Source organism: Marmota flaviventris, chromosome Y, assembly GCF_047511675.1.
Source record: "Marmota flaviventris isolate mMarFla1 chromosome Y, mMarFla1.hap1, whole genome shotgun sequence".
In the NCBI taxonomy this organism is placed as follows: Eukaryota; Metazoa; Chordata; class Mammalia; order Rodentia; family Sciuridae; genus Marmota; species Marmota flaviventris.
This window is the reverse complement of record NC_092519.1, coordinates 18107732-18127703: the sequence shown is the minus strand read 5'-3', so window position 1 is coordinate 18127703 and position 19972 is coordinate 18107732. Positions and strand designations below refer to the sequence as shown.

Genomic DNA, 19972 nt, shown 5'->3' with positions numbered 1-19972 from the left:
GGCCATGGGGAGGGACACACAGAATGTTCTAGAAGGTCCACACACACACCTGGAGGGTGGGAGGTGACAGGTGGCCATGGGGAGGGACAGACAGAATGTTCTAGAAGGTCCACACACACCTGGAGGGTGGGGGTGACAGGTGGCCATGGGGAGGGACAGACAGAATGTTCTAGAAGGTCCACACACACCTGGAGGGAGGTTGGTGACAGGTGGCCATGATGAGGGACAGACAGAAGGTTCCTGAAGCCCCTTGGTGCAGATTTCTGTCCCCCCCCCCACGGGGCCCTAAATGTCAAACCCCACGAGTGTCACCGTCATCCAACTCCTTATCTGTGACTCAGCGCTGTCTGGCTGTGAATCTGCCACCTCAGCAGGATGCCATGTCCCCTGCAGCCTGTGGTTTGGTATCGGGTCCATCTGCAGCTGCTGCTCGGGGACATTGCATAACCCCTGTCCCTCTCCCGGCCGGGTTGGCACCTGAGCCGATGTGACATGCATGCCCAGCACCCTGCTTCCTGGGGACCTGCTCGAGACCCCTGGGGGACACCTGGACCCAGTCGGAGCCCCAGGCCACCTGTGTCCCCTGTCTCTGCCGTGAGCCCAGGCTCAGAGCAGGGAGGACAGGTGGCTCTGTCCTGTCCCGGTGGCTCCTCTTCCTCCTCCTGCCCCTCAGGGTAGGTGACCGTGGCCAGGTGTGCAGGGTGCAGGGCTCCGGAGGCTGAGGCCGGAGGCTGGCAAGTGAGGCCAGCCTCAGGGACCTAGCCATGCCCCCAGCCACTCAGCGCGGCCCCGTCTCAAATTAAAAGACAAAAGGGGCAGCGGGTGGGGGTCCGCGCTGCGCACCCCCAGACTCAACCCCCAGGGAAGGACAGAGAAGGTCCCCCCGTCGGTTCTGGTCACAGGACTCACCCGAATCACCATAAAGTTTTCGAAGGTCTCTTTTTCTTCCCCTGAAACATGAAGGGGCTTGTGTTTTAGGGGAGGGTCCAAAGGGTACGAGTGGACGGGAGGGGGCCATCTGGAAATGTCCCCAACGACATTTAAATGGCACAGAAGGGAGTCCCCACGTCTGTGGAGCTTCCAGAACAGCCCTCTGCAGGGCGGCCAGGAGTCTCCGCCAGGCCCACCTCCTCCCCTCCTGGCCACTTCCCTCTGGGGGCCGGTGGCCAGCGGGAGGCGAGCCGTCGGATGTGACAGACTTTGGGGAAGTGGACGGGGTTCCCTCAGCAAGAGGGTCCCCAAGTTCATCCAAGGTCCTGCAAAAGCCACCATGGGATCCTTCTTCCTGGCTGAGTAGTACTCCGTGCTGCGTAGATACCCGGTTTGCGTCATCCATCCGTCTGACGGACATCTGGGCTGGGGGCAGACTTTCCAAAGATGGTGCACGCAGGTCAGTGACAGCCAGGTGACCCGACCACTGGGGTGTCCCTTCAGTGCGCCCATTGGCCCATGAGCGGAAATGCGGTGTGGATACACAACGGAGTATGACTCAGCCATGAAGAAGGACAGAATGGTGGCGTCTGCTGGCCCATGGAGCATATTGAGGGGGTGGAAAATGGGAAGGGGACACTCTCAAGGGACAGAGGGTCCTCTCAGAGAGGACAGGGACAGCGTGCCCCTCCTGCCCTCCAGTTTTATTGGGGTCCCACGGAAGTCTCCAGAGAGCCCCGCCCAGGTCCCCCTCCTGACTTTTGACGGACAGGAGGGTGACATCAGACTCTGCAGTCCCCATGGCCAGGGCCACTCTGGGTCACCTTGGTCCCTGCTGCCCTTTATTAGCCAGAGCCGGGCTTCCCTGACCCCGGGGGACCCAGAGCTGACCCCCTGCCCTTTCAGGTTCCAGCCTGGGGGTCTGGTGCTCCCAAGGACCCGGGGGCATGGTTGGGGGGTGACTGGAGGGGACTCGGGGTGACTGGGTCCCCAGAAATCCAGGCAGCCTCTCAGGAGGGACCTGGGGCCGGGGAAGGTCCCAGATGCTTTTCCTGCTGTGCACCCTGAGCGGCCAGAGCGTCCCTCTCTGATCCCAAGCAGCGTTTTACAAAAGGGCAGGGGGTTGGGAAGCCCCCAAGTGACTCATGCCAAAGGCCACCTGTAGGTGTCCAGAGGTGGTGGCCCCAGGGCCCTGGGGAAGCCCAAAAGAAAGACCAGGACGGAACAGAACGGGGAAGGGAGGCAGAGGGACCCGCCCCCGGCCTCAGCTGTGGGCTTTTTCCAAAGCCTCCATTTCTCCAGGGAGGTCCCCAACCCCAGAGCTGGGCCTCTCAGAGGCTGCGCTGACTTTCCGGAAACTTCTGCAACGGTCGGTCGGTGGGGCCCGCGGGCTCTGGGCGAGATTTCTAGATTTTTCCAGGAATAGGAAGCCAACACCCCTTGAGGCCCAAGGGAGTTTCCCCTACAGCCACAGAGAAGGAGGCAGGGAGGACTTTTGCTTGAATTAAAATAAAAATTTTTTTTTAAAAAAGAAAAGTGGTCACTGAACTCGTTTTGGCAACGAGCAGAAAAAGAAAAGTGACAAAAAGCCATTGTCATTGTTTTTGTCCACCCGTTTCAGAGCCCCCTGCAGGGACCAGCAGGTGGGGGCGGGTTGAGTGGCATAGGGCGGAGCCCTGGCAGCCTTTTTGGGCTCCCCCCCTTGGAGGCCGAGTTTGCTGTACTCTGGGGCCTTAACGGAGGCTCGCCCAGCCCCTTGGGCTCTGGGTGCAGTTGGGAGACCGGAAACCGCAGTGTAAACACACTTTCTCTCCTGGGTTTGATTGTGACCGTGTGACAGGAACAGGCTGGGTGCCCCCCACCCCACCCCGGGCTCCGGGAGGTGCTAAGTGCCCCCTCGGTTCCCACAGGGAGATTTTTGCACCGCGAGGTGGAGGCTTCCCGGGTCTCCAAATCCTGGATCAGCAGCTCGTCGCCGTGCACGAGGTGGGGGAGCCCGCCCGGAGGAGGTGGCCCTGGTGTGACAAGGCCAAGTGCTTCTGCGAGGTTTCCCGGAGCGCCCCCCCCCCCCGCCCCTGTCAATCACCAGCCTCCGCGCCGGAGGCTGAGCGGCACTTGCGGAGCCCGCTGCTGACCCCTAGCGTCCAGAACGCGTCCAGACGCGCAGCGGGTCCCAGAAAACAGACCTGGGGGGCTTCAGGGGCCCACGGAGAGGATGCCCTATCCACAGCTGGACCCCAGCACCTGTGAGTGGGACCTGGTGTGGGGACAGGGTCTCTGCAGAGGTCGTCAGTGCAGGGTCCTGAGATGGGCTCCTCCTGGGGCAGGGGGCCCTCGTGCCATGGCCGTGTCCTCCCCAGAGACAGAGGAGGGGACACAGACCCAGAGGAGGAGCCCCGTGGAGACGGAGGCAGGGACTGCAGTGAGGGGCATCAGCCCAGGGCCACCTGGAGCCCAGGAGCTGGACAGGCAGGAGGAGCCTCACTGGAGGCCGTGCAGGGAGCTCAGCCGGGGAGCCTGGTCCAGCCTCTGCCCCCCAGGGCTGGCAGAGGACAGATCCCTAAGGCTCTGAGCCCCTAGTCCGTAGGCCCTGGGGACAGCAGTCCCGAGGACACTAGTCAATTTGCAGAAGAAGAATGACCTCGGCTTCCTGGACGGCCTCCTGCAGACACCAGCCTCGGCCAGCAGGGGGCAGGAGAGGGACGAGATTTAAAAAAAATTAAAATTAAAAAAAAAAAAAAAACCCTCTTGGGCAGATCCCAGGTTTTGTGCAAAATGCAGCCTTTTGGGTCAGAATCCCTGGTGCTTCCAGAACTTCCTTCCAGGGCCCCAGGGGAAGGGCCTGGGAGAGGCCCCCACCCCCAGAGCCCGAACCCCGCAGTCTGCAGCGGGCCACAGCGGCCTCCCAGTTTCTTCCCATAATCCCTTGCAGAGGCAGGTTGGCGCCTGTCAATCAGGAATCTGCTGCCCTCCCCCTGCCCCAGGCCCCTCCCTGCGCTGAGAAGCCGACCTTGGAGATGCCAATCACCCGACCCCTGTGCCCTCCCCCAAGGGCTGCCCTGCAGGGGGAGGGTCCTGCAGACTATGGGCAGCCCGGGGCCAGGCTGGGGGGTGGGGACTGCAGCTGGCCTCCCCCAAGGGTCAGGGGATTAGCAGAAGAAAGGGATTCCTGGGATTCCAGAGGGGACCCGGGCCACCAGGAGCCTGAGAGTGACCCTCCCCCCGCGCTGGCTGCTGGTGCAAACCCGCCCTGAACCCGGCGTCTGCAGAGGGCCCGGTTCTCAGGGGGGAGGGACGGGGATTCCTGATGTATGGGGGGGGGGGGAATTCCGTGTCCCTCAAGGCCCAGAGGGACCCCAGCTTTGGAGACGGGAAGGGACCCGGCAGTCTCCGCCCCAGCCCACCGCCAGCGCTGGGTTCTGGAAGCTGTGCCTGGGACCTGGCAGCCACTCTGGGGTTGATTGCAATCTTAAAGGGCCAGCGCCCAGCAAGGGCTTGGGGGTGTGGGACAGAAATGCACAGTCGAGCTGAGCTCGGGGGACCCCAGGGCAGGGGACGGAGGGAGCCAGGGACCAAGCACGCTGGGGGCCAGGAGCCAGGGCAGCGGGTCGTGCGGGGAACTGGACACCAAGCCCCCTCCTCCCGGCTGGGGACGGCCAGCGAGCCAAGGGGGACCCAGGTTGCTGGAAAGTTCCGTCGTCGACCCCAGAAGGAGAAAATCCAAGGGTAACTGACCACAGGGCACCGGGGACTGCCCAGCTGACCACTGCGCACCCCGGAGGACCTCAGGGGACAGCGCCCTGGATCCGCCCTGGGCTAGGGCAGCGTCACACCGAGTTTGCCACCTGCCTGTCCATCTGGCTCCCAGGTCTTTGTCCCCAAGGAGACCCTGGGCGTGGCCAGGGAGCAGGGACCTGACCGTGATGGACTGTCCATTCTAGATGTCCCTCCACCATGGCGCTCAAGGAAGAGAGCTCCGTGCAGCCCCAGGGCCTGGCCATGAGACCGTCTCTCAGCTGAGTGACCTCAGGGGGCTGCTGTGTGTCACGGTCCCTGGCTCAGGGGACACCGGGCCTCCTGTGACGCTGGCCCTCGGTGGCCACGCTCTCTGCCGTGGGCCTCCCCTGTGCCCAGGAGACTCGGGGGACACTGGGAGTCTGGGGGCGGCTTCTCCTGTCCACCACGGGGCGTCCACTCCTGACCACGTCCTGGCCCTGATGGGCGATGGGGACGGCAGGTGAAGGGACGGGGACGGCCAGGAGTGACCGGGAGGAGTGCCACCGGCGCCTGGGCTCTGCACTCTGAGGTCCGCCTCAGATGAGGAGATGGACCGGGTGGCTCTGGGAGGTGTCATCTGGGGACACCGGCGTGTCTGTCCAGTAAGTCGCCCAAGGCCAGCCTCAGCTGGTCACCTGCAGACCCCGGGAGCCCAGGTCCCAGGGAGCCAGAGTCACTCATCGGCACCAGCAGGTCTTGGGGGAATCCATCTAGGTGTGTCCCCTCTGTGTCCCGGGGACAGGTCACTGGGGGGACAGGTGACCTGCGGGTGTGAGGGGTGGCAGGATGGATGGGCTGGACGCTGGGCAGGTCCCCTGTGAGTGTCCAGGGGGTGAGGACGGGCGGGCCTGGACGCTGAGGGTCAGCTGGGCTGCAGGGAGGGTCTGCTGAGGGAGGGGACCCAGGTGGTGGCTCCTGGGGAGCTGGGAGGTCCCCCCGGTGCATGCAGATGACCACGTGGACAGCAAAGGGGTCTCCCCCAGGGCAGAAGCCCCCAGAGGAGCGCCCCAGCTCCAGGGTCCAGGTGGTCAGCTGAAGGGGGGACCTACGGATGACCAAGGGCTTTGACGAGGGATGAGCACCCCGTGTCCCCAGGGTGAATGTCGAGAAGGACAATCCTGAGCCCAGATGACCAGCCCCAGGGTGTCTGGGAGGGAGAAGCCGCCCGTGAGCTGGACAGGAGCTGGACACCGGGGTCAGCAGGGGGAGGGGCAGCGGAGCAGGGTGACGTGGACGGAGGAGGGAGGGACAGAGCACCCGGCGCCCGAGTCCAAGGGCGTCCAGCAGCTGCACCCTGACCAGGCCAGCCTCTGGCCGCCCGGTCCACCTGCAGAGGTGGAGCCCCCCAGCCCCAGGGCCACCCACAGCGAGGTCCCTCTCCTGGGGACTTGAAGGAGGGGTCAGGTGCTCCCGGGGGACGCCGATAGCGCCCCCTGTGGTCACTCCCGAGGGGACCCAGTGATGGACTCGTAGGACATCTTTGCAAAATATCAGAAAAATATCTTTTTCTTCCAAAAAAAGTAAAAAAATAGAAAACTTCTCGAGCGAGGGTCAGTACGCGGGCGACGGAGGACGGGAGGGAGAACTTGCGGACATCTCTGGGGGTGGACGGGTCCCCCCCGTGCCCACCTGCGGCTCAGTTCACTTCTTGCACCGTCAGGACGTCTTCGAGGTCGTCTTTGCCGGCTCCTGTGGCCACGTGTGCCCAGTCCATCTGAGGTAAAGAAGGAGGGCGGTCAGCGTCCGATGTCCACGAGCCCCCGGGGAGGGACACTTTGTCCTCTGGTGAGGCTCTGCGATGCTTCAGTAGGACCTCGTGGTGGACACGTGAGGGTCACCGAGGGACGAGCGTACGAATGGGGGAATCCAGTGAACCAAAGTCACGTGCAAAGGCCCCGGGGCCACAAGCGGCTTGGATCAGAGGTGGGCTGGAGAGTGTCCCCCTCCCTGTCACTCTGTGTCTCCGTCCCTGCCTCCCTCTCCTGCTCCCATTTCCCCGACCCAGAATTCCAGCCACCTCCGTGCCATCCCCGTGGCCCCGTGGGAGGGGACAGAGCGTCCCGGGCTACCTGTCCCCCTGCGTTCCCTCCCGGGGGGACCCTCTGCCCCTCGCAGGCACCTGGTGGTCCACTTGATCGTTTGGGGTCACTTTGTCTTTGACCTGAGGGATCGGGGGGAAGAGTCTGCGCAGCCCGTGGGACCTGGGGACACAGAGAGGAAGGGGGAGAGGTGACGGGGACACACGGCTTTCCCCACGGGCCATCAGGACGCCTGTTGCTGGCTCCTCGGTCCACCTCTCCAGAGCAGGAACCACAGGGGGACAGAGTGGAGGAAATCAGGACCATTGGGGACACAGAAGTACACAGTGTCACACAGACCCGAGGAGAAGCCACGCAGAGACGGAGGCAGAGACTGGAGTGACGGGCCACCAGCCCGGGCGCCTGGAGCGCACCGTGCCTGCACCCCACCACTCGTGCCTCTGTTCCTTTCTGCTTCCTTCAGGGGCGTCTGGGAAGCGCCTGAGACCCAGGTGGGTCCTGAAACCTCATCTGCCACGCTCCCCCAGCTGACCATGTCCACCCCGGGTGGACCCGACTGCGGGGAGGGGCCTGACCTCCGGAGGTCTGGGGTGCAGGAGGCCCCCAATCGGAGACCTGAAGAAGGAGGCGGAGCCCAAGCTGCCCATCAGCAGCAGAGTGCGTCTGCGGGGTCCCCTGTCCAGGCCCAGGGCCCCTACCGCGGGGTCCCCTGCCCAGCCCTGAGCCCCTCAGCAGCGCCCGTCTGTGCCCGTTCTCTGGTCACGTGGTTTCCAGCGCCCTGTCCTCCTCCGGTCCCCCACGTCCAGGCACGAGACTCCCTGCAGCTTGGCACCAGGCTCTGTCCCCTCCGAGGACAGGCCAGCTCTGAGCCATCCCTGCCCTCCCGGGTCCCCTGCCCCTCAGCGGTTACCTGTTGAGCAGGAAGCCGAGGACCAGGGCGCAGACGAGGGTCCCCAGGACCACCAGCAGGTAGACGTGCAGGAGGCCGCCCTCCTGTCCCCGGGAGCCTGCGGGGACACGGCCCGGCTGTCCGTCACGGCGGTGCCCAGAGGCGCCCTCGGGCCTGGCTGGTCACCCAGGGCGGGAGGGGACCCAGGACAGAGGTCCCCACCTGTCCCCAGGTGGCCTGGGGTCTGCGGAGCGGGACCTTCCTCCCCGAGCCCGGCCACCAGGGGGACCGTCCAGCGGAGTGACCGGGACGCGAGCAGGTGGGTAAGTGGACCCTTGTGCACAAGGTGAGTCGATAGTGTGTCCTCGTTAGTGTATGTCCACGTAGGGGGACGACGACCACGACTAGTGCTGCTGACCATTATTCATATGACATGATGATTACTAATTAGTGCTGCTGATGATTATTCATGTGATGTAATTATTATTAATTAGCACTGATGATTATTCATATATGATAATTACTAATTAGTACTGTGGATCATTATTCATATACGATAATTACTAATTAGTACTGTGGATCATTATTCATATATGATAATTATTAATGATTATTGTTGATCATTCATGTGATAATTATTATTAATCGTTGTTGTTGATTATTCATATAGTAATTATTATTTATTATTGTTGTTGATTATTATTCATGTAGTATAATGATGATTATTAATTATTATTATTCATATAATAGAATAGTTTTATTGATTATTATTGTTGATTATTATTCATGTAACATAATGATTATTATTAATATTGTTGGTTATTCATATAATATGATTGTTATTATTGTTGATCATTATTCATATAATAATCATCATTATCATTAATTATTATAGTTGATTATATTCATATACTAATAATAATAATCATTGTTGATTACTATTCATATACTAATAATTATTATTGTTGATTATTATTCATATAATAATTGTTATTAATTATTATTGTTGATCATCATTCATATAATCATGATTATTATTAATCATTTTTGTTAATTGTGATTTCTATAATATAATGATAATTATTAATTATTATGGATTATTATTCACATAATAGAATAGTTATTGATCATTATTGTTGATTATTCATATAATTATTATTATTAATTATTTTTGATTACTCATATAGCATAATGATTATTATTAATTCTCATTGATTATTATGCATATAATATAATAAAAATTATTATTAATTACTGTTGATTATTCATACAATACAATGACTTTTACTATTTTTGTTGATTATTCATATAGTATAATAATTATCATTAGTTATTGTTGCTGATTATCATTCATATAATAATACTTATTGATCATTGTTGATTATCATTCATATAATAATAATTATTATTAACCATTGTTGATAATTCATATAATAATCATTAATCATTATAGTTCATTATGATTCATATAATATGATAACATTATTATCGTTGATTATTCATATGATAATTATTGATCATCGTTGATTATAATTCGTATAATATAATAATCATTATTATTGATTATGATTCATGTAATATAATTATTATTATTACTATTGATTATTATTATCAGTAGTCGTGATTATTACTATTTATGCTCTGGCTGGGACCCACGGGGGGCGAGTGCGGTACCGACCGTCCCTGTGACATGTTTTAATATCTGACAATATCTGGAGGCGGGTGGTCACATCTTTTTTTCCTAACCAGCACTTGAGCCCCGGGCCCCTTATCCCGAGCCCTGAGCCCTGTCCCCTCCCTGTCTGTCGGTTTGATTTAGGGACAGGGTCTTGCCAGGTTGCTCAGGGCCTCACTCAGTTACAGAGGCTGGCCTCCGACTCGCGATCCTCCAGCCTCAGCCTCCCGAGCCACTGGGATGCCCGGGGTGGGCCGCTGCGTCCAGCTGATTGTTTTTCTGTTTTCTGTCGCAGCCCTGGACCTGGAACCCACGGCCTCGCACATGCCACCCATTCGCTCCTCCAGTCCCAAGACCCTTCCCCCTGCCTGGGGACCCGCAGCGGTGACTGAGTGACTTCCCCGAGGGGGACCCGCGGATGCATCCTGGCGGGTGCAGGGCTTGGGCTGCCGGAGGGGCTTACGTAGTCCCCTCTTGGGTCGCGGAGGGAGCTGTGAGTGGACACCCTGAGTCTGTGCCAGGTCCAGGGACCTCCTAGGAGCAGGCAGAGGTCACCCGGGGGTCTCCCGTGCACGCAGCGCCCTGCCCCCCGGGGCTCACCGAACTCCACGGGGCGGCTCCAGTGACCCCAGGGTCCTCCGCGGGAGTCCGCGGCTCTGATCCTCAGGCTGTGAGGGCCTCTGGGCTCCGGGCTGGGCAGGTGGCACACGTTGTGCACTTCCCCAGAGACGTTGATCTTTGGAGAGGGCACAGAGTTAGAGCTGGGGCCGTCGGCCTCGTGGAAAGAAGGGGGGTTCCAAGCGCACTCTGTCCATCAGACGTGGACACTGCAGAAGGAGGGGGGACTCCGCTCCGGATTCCAGACCACGGCGCCCCCACGTGAGGAGCATATTGAGAAATAAAGCGCTCAGAATCTGTGGGTCCCCCTTGGGCAGATTCAACCCATTATTGGTCCCCCCCCAAATAAGGACAGCTGGATGGATTCCCTTCCTCTAAATATGGACAGGGAAGTGACTCAAAGGAGCTAGCCCAGAGGCAGACAGGTCCACAGTGGACGTCGGTACCACCGAAGAGGACTCTGGGGTCACAGTGGTGCTGAGGATTGGAAAATGCGGAACAGAAGGACTTGAGGGATCTACCTTTCCAGGTGTTTTGGAGGGAGCTACAGGGAGTGCTGTCCCCTCGGGGGACTCGAGGGCTCTCGGCACACATCTGGGCACAGAATCCCACCCATCCTGGCCACCGCTGGGGACGCTGGCTCTTAGAAAGGGTCCAGTTGGCCGACGACAGCAGACGTCCAACTCACCACTGAATTGTCACCGCGGGCTCTTTCGGTGTTCTAGGACAGAGGAAGGTGGAAGGTTGGACACTTTCAAGGGCTTTCACAGAGGCTGACTGTCCTCCTCGTATCTGGGTGGACTCGGGGGTCCCCGCCCACGTCATATCCCGTGGGCGCTGACCTGTGTCCGGATGCCCAGCTGATACTGGAAGTCCAGGTAGGTCAGGTAGGTCTTGGTCCTGGGCTGGTTCCACTGGAGGACGCAGTGAGACGCGTTGCACTGGACGCTGATGTTGTCCGGGGGACTGATCTGCTCTGTGGGGACAGTCGGGCACCTCGGTACCTGAGTGAGCTGCGCCCCTGTCACCTCCCCGCCAGGGAGGGGAGGCCGAGCGCCGCCTGCCCACCACCGATGGTCAACACCTGGAGCTCTGGGGGATGGTCCTGAGGACCCCCGGGGGCTCCGAGCTCATCCCCAGGGGCCAGTAAGGTGGCTGCGGGAGTCAGGGTCAGGGTCAGGGTTGGGGTTCGGGCGTAAAGTTAGGTTAGGATTGGAGTGAGGGTCAGGGTGAGGTTTAAGGTAGACAGATGACCACTTGCCATCTGTGGGAAGGTGTCCAGTCTCCCCCATGGTTAGAGAAGGAGGCATATGGTGGCCTTTGGTGGCATCTGAGCCTATTTTTCAGATATGAACAGGAAGCATGTGAAGGTGACGGACATTTCCCAATTAGGTTCGAAAGAAGGAATCTCCTTAAAAATCAAAGGGACGTCCACAGTGGGGGGAGGAGTGGGTCGAGCAAGTGCCGCGGAGGGACATTGGCCAAATTTTGTCATTGTGTCATGTGCATGTATGAATATGTAGCAGTTAATCCCACCTACAGGTGCCACTCTAATTCACCAATACAAAATCTGGGGGGGGAAAAAAAAGTCAGGCTTGGATGACCCTCAAGGATGAACGTGAGAACAATTTCTCCCTCCCTATCCTGGATCCAAGTAGCCTCAGTTCCTTTCTGGGGACATCAACTCAAGAGCCCCAAGGGCTTCGTGGAGGCCTCCTTCTGGCAGAGGAAGGGACCCCAATCTGGTGACAACTTTGCCTCCACATTTCTCTAGATTTCTAAGCCACCCCACGGCCAGACCGACCCCAGGCTCTGCCCTCACCCATCTCCCTTGTCGACAGAATCAAATCAAAGAACTGGATCTCCGTCCCCCGGCTGGTCCCGTTCACCAGGAAGAAAGTTCTGTACTTCAACTTGGAGATGTCTCGCAGGTGGCAGCCCCTGTGGGTCCCCGAGTCTGGTATGTAATGGGGACATTCGGTTTCATTACTTTCACTGTTAGCTCTCAAGAAAGAAAAGAAAGAAAGAAAAAAGAAATTGGCATTTTTTTCCCTGCCGTCCTGGCGTCCCGCCACGATCCCGCAGACGACATCGGTGCTTACTTCAACTGTCGCATGTACAGAGAATACTGGACGTCGCTGGGGGCCGCAGGGCCCGGGGCCCAGGTGCAGTTCAGGAAGGCTGCGCTGTAGATGGCGCACGAGAAGTTCCGGGCGGCGGTGCCCTGTGCACCTGGGAAGAGGGGCTCGGCGTCATTTTCTCTCCAGGGTGGCGGCATGGGGGACAGGGGGGTCCCCACGCGGTCTGCCCACCTGGGTTGCTGAAGGGCAGCTCCTCCTGCACCGGGGCCCCGTCCACGGTGGTGCTGACCTTCAGCGTGGCGCCTCCGTGCAGGGCGACCCTGGTAAAGGTGCACTGGCAGGACTCGGCCTCCGCCTAACCGAAGGTGGCAACTGAAGTCCCCTGTCGTGGGGCCTCCCTGGGGCCCGCCCCTCCCTGCACCCGGGACGCCCCTCTGCCTCCTCCTGGGGAACCCGGACAGGAGGTCCGCTGGGTCTTCCCTCAAAGCCCACCCCTCGGTTCCTTGCTCAGGATTAGGTCCACCAAGAAGCCGGGGTTCTGGGCTGCAGGGGGCCCCCTAACCACCACCCACCTGCAGGGGATGCCCCTGACCATCTCCCACCTGCAGGGGGCGCCCCTGACCACCACCCACCTGCAGGGGGCCCCCTAATCACCACCCACCTGCAGGGGTCCCCTAACCACCACCCACCTGCAGGGGGAGCCGCTAACCACCTCCCACCTGCAGGGGGCCCCCTGACCACTACCCACCTGCAGGGGGCGCCCCTAGCCACCACCCACCTGCAGGGGCGCCCCTGACCACTACCCACCTGCAGGGGGCGCCCGTGACCACCTCCCACCTGCAGGGGGCCCCCTGACCACCACCCACCTGCAGGGGTCCCCTGACCACCACCCACCTGCAGGGGAGCCCCTGACCACCTCCAACCTGCAGGGGTCCCCTAACCACCACCCACCTGCAGGGGGAGCCCCTAGCCACCACCCACCTGCAGGGGTCCCCTAACCACCACCCACCTGCAGGGGCCCCCTGACCACCACCCACCTGCAGGGGTCCCCTGACCACCACCCACCTGCAGGGGGAGCCCCTGACCACTACCCACCTGCAGGGGGCGCCGCTAACCTCCACCCACCTGCAGGAGACGCCCATGACCACCACCCACCTGCAGGGGGCGCCCCTGACCACCGCCCACCTGCAGGGGGCGCCACTGACCACCGCCCACCCGAGCCAGGGGCCCACGAGGCTCCCACGCGAGCCCCTGGTGGCCTCCTCACATTAACTTTAATGTCCCCCATTTCCCTGTGACTCAGGCGGCACGTGGCGCGGGTGGCGTTTTCCCGGCAGCTCCAACGGAGCGTCATCGTCCGCGGGTCAAACTCCAGGTCCAGGCCGGGGGTGGGCGACGGCGATGGCGCATCTGCAGGGGATGCCCACAAGTCAGAGTGACCTTGCCCCACGTCCCCCCGCCCCCGCGCACACACTCTGCGCCTGCCAGGTGACCACGGCCAGGGCTGGTCCCCCAGGCCTGGACACTGCCGTGTCCTCAGGCGTCCCCGCGCCCTGGACCTCCCTGCCCTCCCCCAGAGGTCAGGAGAAGTCCCCAGAAGGAAGCCAGCGCAGGACAGCGGCTCAGTGACCGGCTGGGACACGCAGGTCCTGTTCCTTGACCCTGGCTGGATGTGTGCCCTGTTGCGCAGGCGCAGCTCGACAGACCCCCCTCACCCTCGGGTTCTGCAAAAGCCACTCTGGTGCGGAAGTGGGGACCCGGCCTCATGATAAAGTGTCCCCAAGGGGTAGGTGTCCACCCCGCGGGTCGCTGACCCCTCCTTTTGCAGCCGGGTCCGGGCGGGGGATCCGAAGGCCACCAGCCCCACCTACTGGCCAGAGGTGGGGACGTCCTCCCGGTCCATCTTTCCAAACCCTGTAGCACCCGCGACTGGGCTGCCGCTAGGGGTCACCAGGTCACCAAGGCAGGTAGGGGACAGATGAAGCTGCATGCCCAGACACCTAAACGGGAGCCCAAGGAAAAGGGACAGTCACGTCCCCGCACTCACCCGTCAGCTCCTGGGTCACGAGGGAGGACTGTCCCGGCAACGCGGAGAGGACAAGGACGCAGACGGCCAGCAGCAGGCTCTCGGGGCCGCCCGAGGGAGCGCAGAGCACTGGGGAGACAAAGCCGCAGGGTGAGGAACGTGCTGCACTTCGATTTTTTTTGTTTTTCTGTTTTTTTAGTGCTAAGTTGATTTTCCTCGGGTTGTCTGTCACAGTAACAGAAAGAGCGAAAACTCAGGTCACGGCTGATCGCCGACGGTGTGTGGGAGCATCATCCCCTGCCCACGTGGGGTCGGGACGTGGAGGTCTCTGGGGACAGTACTCTGTGTCCCTCCTGGGTGGGTGGCTTCTCCTTTCCTCAGCATCCTCTTTCCAGGAAGCAGAAATAGCAAAGGTCAGGCCGAGCTCACTGGGTGGGGCTCCTGCCTCCTTGGTATCCCTCCGCCGCCCTGGTCTGGTCCGAGGCTCCACGTCCAGGTGGACCTGGGAGCCCCGAGGACCCCGGCTTTTCTTTAGATTTTTCAGGTTTTAAAGGATTTTCCCCTTCGCACAAGACAAAGTGAAAGAAATCCTACGGGATCCAAACTGGGAGGCCGAGGCCGGAGGATCGAGGGTTCAAAGCCAGCCTCAGCCAAAGGGAGGCCCTAAGCAGCTCAGGGAGACCCTGTCCCTAAATCAAATGCAAAATAGGGCTGGGGACGGGGCTCAGGGGTCCAGGGTCCAGGAGGTCCATCCCTGGTACCAAAAAAATATGATTTTATTTCACAGAATAATCCAGAGAGAGGACTCGGCCCATTTTTCAGAGAGAAAACGTATAAAATCACTCAGTTTTCAAATAAAATATTAAATAAAAACTACGGGTGCCGACTGGGCACGGTGAGGCGCACCTGTCATCCCGGGGACTCAGGAGGCTGAGGCAGGAGGATTGCAAATTGGAGGCCAGCCTCAGCCACTCAGCAAGACCCTGTCTCAAAATTTAAATAAATGAAGACATAAAAGGGGCTGGGGACGAGGCCCGGTGGCTCAGCACCCGGGGTACGAACCACGGGAAAGCGTCAGCCCTGCCCCTCCATGCAGAGGGGCCCCCGGGGTCAGCAGGAGCCGCTGTCCAGCCTGACCCAGCGTCCGCGCCCAGCCCTGCACCCACACCCCGGCCGACGCCCGTGACCCTCTCATTTTTTTTTTTTTTTTTTGAGTTTCATCATATAGAAAAGAGTAACTGAAAGAGAAAAGGGGAACAAGTGGGTGACCCCGGGGACGGGACTGTCAGCCGCACACACGCTCACGGCGGAGGGAGAGCAGCCGGTGGCAGGGCGGCTCGTGGGCAGACTGCAAGGTGGACCGGGCGGCCAGAGGCGGGCCTGGCTCAGGGTGCAGCTGCTGGACGCCCTTGGAGAGCTCTGTCCCTCCGCTGCCCCTCCCCCTGCTGACCCCGGTGTCCACGCAGCTTCTCCCTGCAGCCCAGCTGACCCTCAGTGTCCAGGCCCGCCCGTCCTCACCCGCTGGACACTCACCGGGGACCTGCCCAGCGTCCAGCCCGTCCATCCCGCCACCCCTCACACCCGCAGGTCACCTGTCCCCGGGACGCCGTCCCTCTCGACCCGTCCTCCACGAAGGGAGAGGCTCAGCGTCCTGCTCCACACTCCGAGGCCCCTTCTCCCTGGACCTTGGCAGATTCACCCGTCTCTGGAGGTGGCCGTGTCCACCCCAGCTGGGGACACCGTCCAGGACAAGGACTGAGTGAGGTCCCCAGGCAGAGCTCAGCGAGATCCCTGTCCCAGCCTCCTAAGGAGGCCTCCTCCTTCCCAGAGAAGCCGGTGGTCGATGGCCGGGCTCTGTCCCTCTGGACAGGGGCTGCTTTCCCTCCAGGGTGTCCCAGGGACACCTGGGGTGACACATCAGCAGACCTTCTGCTCCGTTTTCTCTTAACCCATCTCCTGGACGCAGGCGACCGGCCAGCAGCCCGCCCCCCGGGCTGGGCGGCAGGGGAGGCCATCGCCCCAGGGTTGGAGCCTAAGCAGGTGCCGGGAGCCGGGCACCTTCTCAGAAGCCGTTGACACATGGCGGAACTTTGTCACCGGCCGCAGGGTTCCCCATTCTGCTTCCCTTTCACGGAGCTTCCCCTTCCTCTATGACGCCGCCGAGTCCAGACGGAGAAAGACCAGGAACCGGCTGGAACTTGACCTTGAAGACCCCGCGACCTTGCCCCCTATCCGTTCGGGGGGCCGTCCTCGCCTGGGCGGCTGCGTGGCCTTATTTCGCGGGTCCCGTTTGTGCCCCGATTGTTCTTTAACGCCCTGGTCCCCTCCCGGGCCCTGGAGACCCCGAAACCACTTTCCCCCTGTCTCTGGGGATTTTCTGGGTGGGACCTTGAAGGACTGGAATCGGAGGATGTTCGGCCTCCGGCGGCCACTCTGGCTGTGGGCTGGGCATGGTGTGTCCCCTTTGGTCCCTGTCCTGGAATATAGGATGCAGGTGACCCTGAGTGGACGGGCGGCAGGACCCCCGGTTACATCCCGGGGACCTCAGTCTCTGGGGACGGCATCGGGTTCCACGAAACCGTCTCAGCTGCCGCCGCAAGAGCTTCTCATGACCCGGGGCCATGTCCTTTCATCGGGACATTCCTGCGTGCACCTCTGCCCACTGGGGCACCTGCTGCCCGCCAACTGTCCCGTCCAGCCCAGCGGGACAGAGAAGGAAGCCCGTGCCAACAGCTGTCACCCCACTGTCCCTCCTTCTGGCCCTGGCTCAAGAGCAGATGGGGTCCCTGGATCACAGCAGATGACAAGACCCAGCACGGGCCCTGGGACCTGGGCTCCCGGGGTCCGCAGGTGACCAGCTGAGGCTGGCCTTGGGCGACTTACTGGACAGACACGCCGGTGTCCCCAGATGACTCCTCCCAGCGCCGCCCGGTCCATCTCCTCATCTGAGGCGGACCTCAGAGTGCAGAGCCCAGGCGCCGGTGGCACTCCTCCCGGTCACCCCCGGCCGTCCCCGTCCCTTCACCGGCCGTCCCCATCGCCCACCCTCAGCTCCACGCTGACCCTCAGCCACAAAGTGCACAGAGGGGACTTGGCAGTTGGCAAGTCCACGGAGCCAAGGGACCTCCTCGCCCCGCCACCCTGGGATCCCGGCCTCCCTGCCTCCCGGCCTCCCTGCCTCCCGGCCTCCCGGCCTCCCTGCCTCCCGGCCTCCCTGCCTCCCGGCCTCCCTGCCTCCCAGCCTCCCTGCCTCCCGGCCTCCGTCCTTACTTGTGGGTCCCGGGCTCCAGCCTCAGGCCGCCATCTTGAAGTGCCACCTCCCTCTGCAGCCTGTGAGCCCCCGACGTCGTCACCCGCCGACTCACGTCCTGGGCCCAGGGCTTCCCGTTTCTGGCTGGGTCCCTCCCGTCCCCCCCTCTGGGTTCCTCATTTCAGGATGGGGCAGGCGCGGTCACTGGTTGTCACTGTCACCCTGGGAACACCCACAGGCACCGTGGGCTCAGGGGCACGGCCAGGCGCCAGGTGACAGCTCCTCCTGCAGCCCGGGGGCCACTGCCTTAGGTCCCTGCTGAGCCCTGGGGACACAGGGCAGTGGCTTCTTGTCCTCAGTTGATCATGGACCAAGGGACGATGTCAGAAGGGACTTGGCCCCTCCTGGTCACCTCCTTGGTCATCTTCAAGTGACAGGCGAGGGCTGGACGGGGCTTTGCCATCAGCTGATGACCACCTCGGTCCTAAGTGTCCCTCGCTTCCTGTTCTCAGGGACAGGGGTGGCTTCAGGGCCAGGACGTGGTCAGGAGTGGACGCCCCGGGGTGGACAGGAGAAGCCGCCCCCAGACTCCCAGTGTCCCCCGAGTCTCCTGGGCACAGGGGAGGCCCACGGCAGAGAGCGTGGCCACCGAGGGCCGGCGTCACAGGAGGCCCGGTGTCCCCTGAGCCAGGGACCGTGACACACAGCAGCCCCCTGAGGTCACTCAGCTGAGAGACAGTCTCATGGCCAGGCCCTGGGGCTGCACGGAGCTCTCTTCCCTGAGCGCCATGGTGGAGGGACATCTGGAATGGACAGTCCATCACGGTCAGGTCCCTGCTCCCTGGCCACGCCCAGGGTCTCCTTGGGGACAAAGACCTGGGAGCCAGATGGACAGGCAGGTGGCAAACTGGGTGTGACCCTGCCCTAGCCCAGGGCGGATCCAGGGCGCTGTCCCCTGAGGTCCTCCGGGGTGCGCAGTGGTCAGCTGGGCAGTCCCCGGTGCCCTGTGGTCAGTTACCCTTGGATTTTCTCCTTCTGGGGTCGACGACGGAACTTTCCAGCAACCTGGGTCCCCCTTGGCTCGCTGGCCGTCCCCAGCCGGGAGGAGGGGACTTGGTGTCCAGTTCCCCGCACAACCCGCTGCCCAGTGCTCAAGTGTCCGCTGCGTGTGTGACTGGTCAAGACGGCCGGATGCGTGTCCCTCGCTTTCCAGGAAGTCCTGACGGGGGCGGGCACCAAGGGCCCCGAATAACGTCACCGTGTATTAAAGAGGGACACGTTTTGCAGACGCTCGTCCCCGCAAGAGGTGGCCAAGGTGACCAGGTCAGCCACGGGGTCCCGGCCAATTATATTTTTCCCGCTACTCGCTGAATCTCATTTTTCACAGAGATTTTTGTTTCATTTTCAAGAAACACATGTTAGATTCTCATGGGAGGGGACGGTGACGGATGTTCCTGCCCAGTTGCAATGTGTCGTGCACACAGCTGGTGCTCCATATTTGCATCTTCGATACTTAAACGGCTTTTGAGTGACATTAGATGATTCCATCAATATTAATTTTTTTGGGGGGGGCACCTGGGATTGAACCGCGGGGTGCGTAGTGACTCAGCCACGTCCCCAGCCCTTATTTTATTTTTTTTTAATTTAGGGACAAGGTCTCTTACGTTGCTCAGGGCCTCTCCAAGTGGCGGAGGCTGGCCTCCAACTTGCCATCCTCCTGCCTCAGCCTCCCAAGCCGCTGGGCTCCCACGTGGGCACCACCAAGGCCAGCGAATATTCAAATGATTTTTTTTTTTTTATTAACTTGACCTGGTTTGGGGTATTTTCAAGGTTCCACGTGGCACATTTTTACCTGTTTTCTTTTCTTTTTTTGAAAAAATTCGTTCTCATGAGTTAGGACACGATTTTTAATGTTCAAAGGGAGCAACGACCCCTATGGGATCCCAGGACACCTGGACCATGTCCCTGTCCCTCGATTTTTTTTTTTTTTTTAAGAAGAGCTTTGGGTGGACACATTCATATTTGGTCGCATGCACGGGGACGCCCTGGGGCTTCCCCTCCAGGACTCTGGTGGGCCTGACCACATCAGGGGGATGGGTGGGCCTTGGTCCCCCCACGTCCTGCGCGGAGCTCTTTGGAAATGCAGCGCGCGATCTCACGGGCTCCGTGTCCCCCGAGGGACACCGCAGACCGCCAGTGGACCTCGGGGTGGACACGCAGCGAGCCGGGCGCCAGCGGGGCAGAGGCCACCGGACCTCACGCAGAGGCAGGAGGCCCAGCGGCTGCAGGGGCAGCGGGGAGTGGACCGTGGTCACCAGGGCTGCAGGGAGCGAGGCTCGGGAGGGAAGGAGGACGCCCAGGGAGGAGTCCCGACCTCCAGCTGGGAGCCAAAGGCCTTCCTCATGCTGCGTCCTGAGACCCTCGGGGAGCCCAGGTGGGCGGGGCCCTTGACGGACAGGCCCGGCTCCGCCCTGCTGTTTGATGGACAGGAGAGGGGGCGGGCCCCGGCTGCAGGGTGCGCCCTCCGCTGCCGGCCTCTGCGCTCCCCGGGGAGGCCCTAAGGACCTCAGTGAGACCTGCCCAGAGCCGTGACCCAGCCAGGCCCGGAGATGGACAGCCCCCCGCCGTGTCCCCCGACCCAGGCTCTCAGGGACAGGAAGGCGACCTCCTCCTGCACGAGACCCCGG

At 60.7% G+C, this 19972-nt stretch overlaps 1 protein-coding gene across 4 annotated transcripts; it reads right to left on the bottom strand.

Moving 5' to 3' along the window:
• Window positions 1-6186: 6186 nt before the first annotated feature.
• On the bottom strand, window positions 6187-17421 carry LOC114106887 (granulocyte-macrophage colony-stimulating factor receptor subunit alpha-like). 4 transcript variants are annotated; one of them, XM_027954080.2, is made up of 12 exons: window positions 17306-17415; window positions 14057-14164; window positions 13277-13419; window positions 12241-12364; window positions 12031-12160; window positions 11751-11932; window positions 10771-10904; window positions 10617-10649; window positions 9911-10046; window positions 7657-7753; window positions 6827-6908; window positions 6187-6421 (listed from the first exon to the last, which is right to left on the bottom strand). In XM_027954080.2, coding segments are annotated over exons 1-12 (1248 nt in total). In that variant the 5' UTR covers window positions 17307-17415; the 3' UTR covers window positions 6187-6343. The 4 variants fall into 4 exon arrangements, with proteins under 4 accessions (XP_027809881.2, XP_071463005.1, XP_027809879.2 ...); XM_071606904.1 differs by lacking the exon at window positions 6827-6908 and having other exon boundaries at window positions 17306-17416; XM_027954078.2 differs by lacking the exons at window positions 6187-6421; window positions 6827-6908; window positions 7657-7753 and adding an exon at window positions 7760-8045 and having other exon boundaries at window positions 17306-17421.
• Between the last annotated feature and the right edge of the window lie 2551 nt (window positions 17422-19972).